General features: G+C 43.5%; 1 protein-coding gene across 1 annotated transcript; it reads left to right on the top strand.

Moving 5' to 3' along the window:
- The first annotated feature begins 7299 nt into the window (after positions 1-7299).
- Positions 7300-7866, top strand: ASCL4 (achaete-scute family bHLH transcription factor 4). Its single transcript, XM_074572734.1, has one exon. It carries the CDS (start codon positions 7300-7302, stop codon positions 7864-7866), a length of 567 nt encoding a protein of 188 aa, XP_074428835.1.
- Positions 7867-10746: the final 2880 nt, after the last annotated feature.

Here is a 10746-nt window from a genome sequence, read left to right as displayed (position 1 = left end):
GGGGCCCCGAGCGGTGCGGGCCCGACCGCGGGCGGGGGAGCGCAGAGGAGGCGGAGGCGGGAGAGAGAGGCGGTGATGGCGGCGGCGGCAGCTGGAGGGGAACGGGGACGGGGGCCGTTTCCGCCGCCGCACGCCCGCATCCAGGAAGCGGCGCCATCGCCCCCGGGGCTCGGGCGCTTCCCGCCAGCCGGGTCCGTGTCAGGGCCCGGCTCCGGGCCCGGCCGCCTCTGCCATGTCGGCGCGGAGGGGCCCGCCCGGAGGTGCCTGTGGGGCCGTGTCAGGCCGCGCCGGCCCTGACGCCCGGGCAGCCGCCTGTCCGCCGCGGCGGCTCCCCGGCCTCGCTGCCCCTGCCGGCTCCCTGTCCGCCGCCACGGAGCTCGGCACCAGTCCCTGTGCCTGCGGTGAGCCTCGGCGGCGTTTCAGCCCCCTTCGCTGCCACCTCCCCGCCGTGTTTCCAGATCGTTTCCAGCGCTGTGGGCGCCGCCGGGGCGGGAGAGCGGCCCTGGGAGCCGCCCTGGTAAACGGCGGTTCTCTTTTTGGAGAAGCGTCTTGCTGTTCTCTGTCTGTAAGGCGTCATCCCCGGCTGACCGAAAAGCCCTCACTGTTCAGCCTGCGGTTTCACCTCCAAAGGGCGTGATGCTCCTCCAGCACCATTAGCCCGTACTTGCCCAGCTACCTTCTGGACATCAGCTGCTGTGCAGTTTTCTGTGATTTGTGGCTCGTATAGATTCAGAGCATCGTTTTGGTTGGAAGAGACCATTAAAATTGTCAAATCCAACCGTTAACCCAGCACTGCCAAGTTACCACTAAACCATGTGCCTCAGCACCACATTTACACATCTTTTAAATACCTCCAGGGATGGCGACTCAAACACTTCCCTGGGCAGCCTCTTCCAATGCTTGACAACTCTTTCAGTGAAGACATTTTTCCTAATATCCAATCTAAACCTCCCCTGGTGCAACTTGAGGCCAATTCCTCTTGTCCTGTTGCCTGTTACCTGGGAAAAGAGACTGACCCCCACCTCGCTACAACCTCCTTTCCGGTAGCTGTAGAGAGCGATAAGGTCTCCCCTCAGCCTCCTTTTCTCCAGGCTGAACAACCGCAGCTCCCTCAGCCGCTTCTCACAGGACTTGTTCTCTAGACCCTTCACCAGCTTCGTTGCCCTTTTCTGAACACATTCCAGCACCTCCATGTCCAATGTACAGTTCCAGCTAAGGCTACATTGCAAAGGAATCTCTTGATGTACGTAAGTAGTTTCGTAGCTCGCTTTTGCCTGTGACATGTGGATACTCATCACATACGCTGCTCAAATCAATCTACAAGTTCCTTAAGTGCTGGGGTGAACAGCTGTTTCCTGAAACACCGTAATGTGCTTCTGTAATTTGATCGTGCATGACACTTAAACGATGCCTTATTAAATGAGACATCCCTTGACAGGATGTCTGCACAGGAGGAAACTTAAGGTATTTTTCTGCCTACTACCTTTTGATCTAAAAAGCCTAAATGTAGGATCTGGAAGGGTCATTCCAGTTCAGTACAAACCCATTGGTTCTTCTAGAGGGGGAAGCAGGCTCTCCTCATTTGGCTTTAGCTTTCAGAAAGTTAGACACCTTGTATATGCTATTTTTTCAAGCTCTCTCTGTAGCTGAAGGAGAGAAATAGGCTGCCGCAGAGAGCCCTTCATCCCACCCTGCAGTAGGTGTCTGAGATGTGTGAGAAGAATCCCCTTTGGAGATGCCTCTCTGTGTCTGTGGCCTGTAACTGGGACCTGCGTAATTAGTTTAGTCTAAATATATAACTTCTAGAGGACTACATTTAGGCAAAGTAGATCCAGGTCTCTGTCATTTGTGACCAAAAGAAGGACCTCATTTAATTTACACATAATCCCACAACCTCTCCTCTTCTCCACTGAGCCACATAGTCTTTACTCTAACCATGAGCGAGTGTATCTGAATTGGCCCACAAACATTATTTCATCAAGAAAGAACTCATCAAGTCCTCATGTTTTTTAGGGAGTGCTAAGCTTGTGATGGCGGGGGGGGTGTTATCCGTGCTTCGTTTTTATGTGTGTAGTACCACATATTCACATGGTTGGTGCTGATAGTTCACATCTTAGAAACTCCAGCAAACGATTAAAAGCCCAGAAGTCTCTCTTTTCACATTGCATTCCCTAATACATCGGAGATGACCGGAGACCTTCCATTTTCAGTTTTCATCCTTACAACTTCGCAATTATACTCGGTATATCTCAGTTCTGTCCTGAAAATGCTAGGTTATCCAAAGCCCTCAGCTTGTCCTAATGCCAATTATGATTGTGTAATTCTACCGCAGAACTGCCCTGGCGCTGAAATCCTCATGCTATTTTAACTATCTGAGCTGAAAGTAATACTTTGAGCCTATGAGCCAGATTGGATGTAGTCTTACGCAGATAAGAGTGTTTTTTCCTACTGTCAAACACAAGTCCTCCGAGATTCCAGCCTTTTCTGTAGTCACTTTACTCCCTTGAACGAGTGATATCTTAACTACCAGTTTAAAGCACAAGTATCAAAGGAAGCCAGTGATAATATGAAGTGTCACTGAATGAGAAATTAATCTGTGTCTAGAGAGAGGTACTCTGCGCGCCCAAGATATTGCGATAAAACACATTTGAGAACTGTTTCTTCTGCAAGGGAAGATTTTTTTTTATATACCAAACACTTTTATTATATGTGAAGTGTTTTGATAAGACAACTGCACTATGTCCCCTGAAAGCTTAGTTTATTGACATTTATAACAGTACTTGCTGCGTGAGGAACAAATTGCAGAGCTATTTTTCAAGTTGTCTTCGGATCCTGGAGACGTACTGAAAGATCAGGGAGACTCGTGAAACCACGGGGGAAAGAGATGCCGTAAGCAAGCTTCAGTCCTCCTCTGCAGGGTGAGTGGAAGTCCCTGCTGGACCGTGCCCACATCTCGATACAATCAGTTCTCTCCTGCTGTTGCAAACCTGCCCTTGGGTTCTTTGTCAGAGCGAGCAGAATGACGCTGAACGAAGATTACGCAAAAAGCAATGGTTGGAGCCAACTGTTTTAACGTCAAAAAATCCAAGTTTCTCACCGCCTTTTATTGGCTTGTCAGCACTTTGCAGGCCTGTATTTTGGTGATAGTCACAGTATGAAACCTGGGTGGGTTAGGTGCAGCTCTCGCTTCTAGCTATACAGCTGGAGAGAGATGGCCCATGTTAAGGGATAAAACAGGATTAGAGAGGCACAAAACTAGTCAATCTTGTATTCCTGAATCTCAATGTAAATTGCAGTTATTACTGTAATTCTGTGGTATGCAGTTAACATGAGAAACTGTTAATTTAACTATTTTATATCTGTTAATAAATTGCCCAGACCAACTACAATATGTACAATAAATACTAGAATTTAGTACAGTTACAGCCCAGTAAAATATAATAAATGCACAATGTTGTGAGGGTTTCTTTTTAAACTCCTGATGTATTTTCCTCTTCCTCCTTCTCAGTAATGTGTTCACAGATAAAATAGTTGTGAGGTCATCTATTGGGAAATAGGTGGACTTGCATGTGCTCAGCTGACTCTTGTGTTTCTACTACAATATTTCCACTGATGACTTTAATTTCAGACACAGAGGGACACGGTGTCAAGGCAAAACTGTTGCTTTGAGTAATTCAAAGTAATTCAAAGCAATCACTGTGTAACATCAGTAGTGTTATTCATGATTCTTGTGGCAGTGTGAACAAGTTGAGGGTTCTTCTGTACAAAGATTACATTCTTGTAGATATTGTGTTAGGATACATGCAATTAAAACCACAATTAAGCTGTATCTGGAAGGAATGGTTTATTTTTAGGTATGTCAGAAATACTTTCTTTTAGTTTTGGCTGGGTAATTAAGAGTGTATAGTGAAGTAAAAGGAAGGAGAGAAGGGAACCTGTTCAAATGCCACAGGCAACGGAGTATGTAAGGAATGTCGCAGTGTCCCCATTTAAACTTTGCATTTAAAAAAACCCAACAAAACAACCAACAAAAAAGCGAAACATACCATATAAATAGAAACAGCACAACTTCCAGAATCTGAGAACCTGAATATCCTCTTGCTAGGGTTTTGAAGCAGGACTTTTCTGCCATTGTAGAGCAGTGAATAACACCTGATTTGTACCACCTGGAAAGCAAACCAGGCCATCTGCTTCCTATCAGCATGGAGGGTATTGCATTCTGGAGTCAAAGCATCATCTGGGCAAAGGTGTGAAGAGGAGTTAATTGGAGAAACAGTGTAAGAAAAAAGATCAAAGGCATTTCATAGAAGAGGGACGTTATCCATGTAGTCTTAACCTACTCTTAAAATTGAAAAGAATGCATATTAGCCTTATTCTTTGGTGGGCTAGTCCTGCTACTTTCACTGACTCTGCATGTGCAGATAGGTTGGGAAGGCCCTGCTTTGTGTGGAGGTCACACAAAGCATGTGGGGGACACGTGTATGAGAATGATACATTGCTTTAACCCTGCTCACGCTCTCAACAGGGACCTTCAGTGAGACATATGGTGCACTGGCCTTGGGCTGGCTCCCTGCCCAGGGGCAAATCCTGTTCCGAGTAAGTGACATTTGACTGTCAACAAGATAGGATGTTCAACAAAAGCCTGTGGCATATTTTCTTATTTCTCTTGCACAGAAATAAAATCAGACTGCGGAGTCCATTTGATATCAGATTATCTTAAATCATTCAGATTAACAAATAACATTTACCTGTTATTTTTCTTCATGTGTTTATCTGAAGGATTATCACCGTGGATTTTTCTGTAGGAAAAGCAGATACCTGTTTAGCACAGGTGCACTTCTGACACTGGGAAGTGCTGGTGACCTGCATTTACAGTAAACATAGAAAAGAGGTCTGGCTTCAGGGAACAGTGCATTTGCATGACAGAAATGAAACGTGACCCTGCCTTTTGAACATGGCTAGACTTCTGGCAAGGTCATGGAGAGAGCTGTGAAACGATCTGGCACCTGAGACCCCCAAGAGGCATGCTTCCATTTCCTTACAGGAATACTGCCAGAGAGCAGCGTTTTAAATCTAATGATGACACAAATCATATGTCCTTTTCCTACTTCTGTTTTTTTTCTTAGAGGCCGGCATCCTCTTTGTTTTAAGAAAACTTTAAGTCCTGGCCTGCCTTGGTGCTACAGTGAATGAGCTATTTTCATTTAAGCATTCATTTCTGAAAACGTTTCTACTGGACAACAGAGTTTATAGTGCAAGCAATATTGAAAAGCCCATGCTGCTCCACTGTTTCCAAAGATGTTTTTAAAAGGCAGAAAGTCCCTCTTGATTATTTGATCTGAAATGAGTTGTATATGCCATGGGGCGTTCCCCAGTAATTCTTGCCTCACACCCATACCTTCCATCTGAGCTATGGCACATATTTTAGAAAGACATTTAATTGTGACTGGAAAAGATCTCAAGCCCTTATGAAATGCGTTAGCTAACTCTTAGGTAATGCTACAAAACCTTCAGCCTCAAACACCAGCTATTGCTAGGCAATGTTAGTGACGGACGTGAAAGTAGATGGATAGTTGCTGTGGCTTTTGAGCCATTTTGGTGCTGATCCTGCCCCTGGCATAAATCAGAACCCAGGATTGTTCTCGCTCATGTCTGTCTGGATCGGTCTGCCTGTACGTTCATCATACTTTGAAGATTACCATTGTTTTTTGAAGCTGCAGAATAGGCCAATAAAGATACAAAGGCTGACTTGAAAACGCACGCTGACATCATTGCTAATGGTTTCTGACTCAGCAGAGGCATAGATGTGTTTCTCGGAGTGGAGGATGTTGTTTCAGTTACTCACGCTTCTGAGGCAGTTTCGCATGAAAGACTGAACAGGGTGGAAACTTTCACTTTGAGCAAAAGAAAAGTTTTATGAGAGCTTACACGCCTGTACCTTTTCACGTCCTTCCCACAGCTCTCCCAGACCAAACGTTCAACTCCCCAAACTGGTGGTGGCAACGAAAGGCAATTCAGTTAACTGTGAAGATGTGTTTTCAGAAAAAATTGTAACTATGGATGGAGCTCCTGAATAGCGACATGGGAAAAGTCAAAGACCCTCCAGTTGCTGCAGAAGAAGGTCCTAACACAACAGAGTATCTTAGAGGAAAGGCGCGGATGAGGACATTATGGCCTTATACTGCCGAAAGTCCTTGTCTTTTGTCCACCTCTGCTCCTTGGCAAGCTGCAGGCAAACTGGAGGATGCAGCACAGATTCGGCACAGTCAAGAGGGATTTGCAGCTCCCCAATTAAAGCAGTGTGTAGGGTCCATCAGGTAAGCCAATATCCATGTAAACATCTAGTAATAGCTACACAGGGGGCAATTGTGCCATCACATTTGTATTTGTTTATCTGAGACAGGTGCTCATAGTGATGACCAGAACATTACTGCAATGAGCAGAAACACTCAAAATGTTGAAGATTTTTTGAAAATGCTCATGTTCAGTTTGAGAAACTTGCACTTCTTAAAAAAGCCTCTCTTTGGGCGAAGAAAACAGTTTTCCTCTTATGCTTGCACATATGCATTCTTGATCTGACATGACTTGCAACCACAAGAGAGCACTCTTTCCTTTGAAGATTTCTCAGCTTCCCCAGAAAGCTAGAGACATGCCATATAAGTTTTGCAAACTGCTTGTGAGCTGTTTCAGTTAGACCAGAGCAGCCGAAACAACAAAGCTTGCAGTTGTCTTTTGGATTTCATGGTGAAAAGCCTTTGGGTAGTTTTCAGATGACAGAAGATCCTTGGTTCCTGAAAGGGAGGAGTTCTGCCAAAACTTTGAAGATCGCTGTAAACTGCAAATTACCCATCTTTTGGAGACAATTATATCAAACGATATCGTGGATTACAATACATGTTTAGAGCCTGGAAGATTATTTATGTTTGGCATTAACTCTTATGGTCATAATTTCAAGCGGAGAGAAAAGGAATACACAGGAACCCTCTTATTATCTTTTGAAATATGAAGATCAGAGGAAAAGAAGGGTTTAAAGTGTGGAGTGATGGTCCTCAAAACCTGTCTGTAAATTAGCTAGCATCCTCCATCTATAAAAACAACAAGGCTTAGAGCTGACTTCCAGGCACAGAGTGGACCTCATGAGTCGTTAGCAGTGCTTTGAGTTTTTATTCACCGCAGGAGGAAATTGCAGCCTGTGGGGCAGAGTACCTATACAAATGTTTCCTCCTTGCTTGGACTGATACAAGATTTGGAAGCCAAATTCAAGAACTGGCATCTCACCGGTGAGAAAAAAAAAGAAGCATGGACAGCAATAAGGATGATGATGGACTATTCAACAGGATTGCATTTCCAGGAGCTATGTCCCTGGCTAACAGCCATGTGCATCCTCACGGGGTCCCCCTGAGAGAGTGCTTTGGGGTTCCCTTCCCTCTGGACCCATCTTACTGGGAGCAAGCCTACGGCAGGCATGCAGGTCGCATCTCCTACATCCCATTCCCCGGCTACGTGGGTGTCTATGACTGTTCCTTTGAGCCTGCCTTCATTCGAAAGAGGAACGAGAGGGAAAGGCAGCGGGTGCGCTGCGTGAACGAGGGCTACACACGCCTGAGAGAGCACCTGCCCAAGGAATTTGCTGACAAGCGCCTCAGCAAAGTGGAGACCCTGAGAGCTGCAATAAGCTACATCAAACACCTGCAGAGCTTGCTGGACTGCCATCCCTTAGGGTCTAACAGTAAGGAAACGCTCTCTGCCAAGGAGCTCCCGGAAGCTCCCAGTCCCGGTCCCCCGCGGGAGTGCAACAGTGATGGAGAGTCTAAAACCTCTTCAGCTTCATCACCCTACAGTGAATTTGAGGAGACGGGCAGCTAGGTAATGGCCTCTCTGGAGAAAGAGAGCTTCAAGTTCACATGAAAACCAAATCTAAAACCCTGGGGATTTTTCTACAAATGAAAATGAATACCAGGAAACGGAAAAACAGCTAGGAAAAAAAAAGGTACTTTTAATCTGTCAAAGGACTTTAAATATTGTCTGTACAAAACCTAAAAATGATTTGTAAGCGAACAGGTATCTCTCAGGTTGTTTCATCTGTGTTACTAAACATCCTTGGGACTGCTAAAACTGAAGCAGCGTTTGCATTCTGCTTCTCATTCAGCTTTTATTCTGTTCATCTATTTTCTTTTGCCTTTCACTCGATGAGACAGCAAAACCAGATAAATCTATTTCAGGAAATCCTCCTCCCCTTTCTCCTGCTTCGTCCTGTAAGTTTTATCATCTCTTTTGCCTGACTGCTAACCTGAGATGCACTGGGTTGCAAAGATTTGGACTGGGAAAGGTAAGATTTAGATAAAAGTCTTTCCCTAAAATTTTTACAAAACTCACAGAAATACTTCTATTTCTGAAAAGACAATTTAAAAAATATAAATAAGGCTGTATTTGGGAATGAATTTCTTTTACAGCATCTTGTAAAGTGAAAGAAGCAACTCATACATTGGACACCGGCTATTTGGTGATTATTCAAAGGATAATTTTCAGGAAAAGAAAATCTGACACTTTCGTTCTAATCAATGCTAGCAGGAGTTCTGTAAAACTGCACCTTCACAAGCAAAGCTCCACTCATGATACTGAAAAAAATGTTGCCAGCCTTTTTTGTTCTTTTCTGAAAATTGAGTTTGTGGACAAAATAGTCTTGATTATGTCTTTTTAGCAGGTCAGAGATTATATGCTTAGAAATATGTTCCTGTAGTGGTTAGATACTGGTGTGGACAAAAAGGGTGACATTAAATGTATCGGTTTACATCTGCATGAAAATGTAGGTATTTCTCCTTTTGTTTAGAATATTGTATTACCTTTTCAAAGAATACACCTTTTAAAATTAATATAAAAATCTATGGAATACCTCTAATTTGGACCATGTCTACTTAAAATAAGAATTTGTCTCCAAATTGCTCTAAAATCTTCCTTTCTCCAAGGCCAGATTTAAATAACATTTATTTATGTTCTTAAATCCCATTCTGAATATGGGGTAAACTCCTTCTTACCCATACATTTTCCACAGACTTTTCAAACTTTTTCTTTTTTTGGCCTCACATTGATGAAATGGGTTTGTATCTTTTTGTCTTTCCTTCATGTCATGCTGAATGAACACCTGAACAAATACTTGTGTATAAATAAGAACAAATACTGATCAAATACCTCAAAACGTGTCCATAAATTTCATTTAAATAAAAAATTGAATTAATCCTGACTGTGGGTTTTTTCACTTTCAATTGATAATGGATGGGACGGCACTGTTTGCAGGAGTAATGAATTCTCAGCAAAGAATGAAGAAAATGGATAGATAGTAAATATGAACTGCTACCCATGAAACTAAGTTTTTAACCTAGATTTTTAAATCTAAATAAGGAGCAGATTTTTGCTGTGGGTATCTAATAAAAATTATTTGGTACAAAAATACTCTGCTGACTTCTAGCAAACACTTTTAGCTATTGGGTGCCTCTTTCAAGCACTTGCAGTCCAAGCCTGGGTCTAGGTATTGCTGGAGCTCTGAGGCCAATTATTTTTTCTTAATTTACAGCCAATAACCTTGAAAGAATGAACACATTTAGGCAAATCAAACAGAGTTCAGAAATGGAAAAAGCCTAAATGACTTGTCCGAATAACTTGCTGCAAATTACTCACTCAGCCTGACTGTACTGAAGCAGCACTGTTACAAATGTCAGTGGCGGTCACAGGCTTCGTTCTTTATTCTTTATGTGGTAGCCAACTTCCTTTTCTAATGACTATTTTGTTTTTCTGAGGGCTGTTACTTTTGCAGGGTCTGTTTCCCAGACCCAAAAAGTAGAGGCCTAGTTACCTGGACAGTTCTCTATGGATCCAGAGCTGAAGCACTCATTTTTGAGTGCCTAAGTTTTTATATTTGTTATCCAAGAAAAGGGAGAATGGCAAGGTAGTGGTCTGAATGTCTGATTTGGGTCCATTATTTTTTGGCTTTTTTTCTTCCCTTTGCAGTCTCTGACAAGAGATTCAACCTCTCTGCTGCAGTTTTGAGATTTCTGGAAATACAGCAGTGCTGCTGGTAACTCTGTCAGTAAGCCTGAATTGCATTTCTGCCTCAAAGCAGAGATTAAATCTTTGTTATCTACGAAAAACATACACTTCCTCAGAGTACCTGAGACAAATTCTGTGAAACGTAGAGTTGTTTGTGAAACACCCTGAAGATGAAAGGTGGTTAATATACGTATAATCACAATAAATCACTAAATCAAACCAGATCACTAAAAATAAAAATGACCAGAATGACTGTTACTTCCTGTGCAGGAATAAAATAAATTTTTTGGTCAGACGGTTATCACAGAGATATATCCAGGAGCCATAATCCTCTGATTTCCAAATCCCAGAGAGATGATGCGGCAGGCCACCTTCTCCATGATCAGCTAGTTAGGCTGGCCGGAGAAGTGGACTAGGTTGTGGCTCTGCTCCCTTTCAACTTCGTCTCACATGGGATGTTCCTCAACAGGAGTCTAACCATGTGGAGAACATCAGCCCCTGGGCCTGTGCTTGGCTGTCGCCGCTGTAGGGTGTCTCTTCCCGTGTGAGACACAGGCTGATCTGCTGCACATCCTGATGGGACTGGTTTTTTTGTTGCATATCCTTAATACTCTGCAGTCAGAACCAAACCTTGATTTTGTGAAATAATATTCTGGAAAAAGCCTCTGGACCTCAAGTCAAGGAGGCTGGTTAAAAGACACA

Source organism: Larus michahellis, chromosome 1 (assembly GCF_964199755.1).
Source record: "Larus michahellis chromosome 1, bLarMic1.1, whole genome shotgun sequence".
Lineage (NCBI taxonomy): Eukaryota > Metazoa > Chordata > Aves > Charadriiformes > Laridae > Larus > Larus michahellis.
Note: the sequence above shows the minus strand (reverse complement) of the source record. Positions and strands in the feature narration are given on the sequence as shown.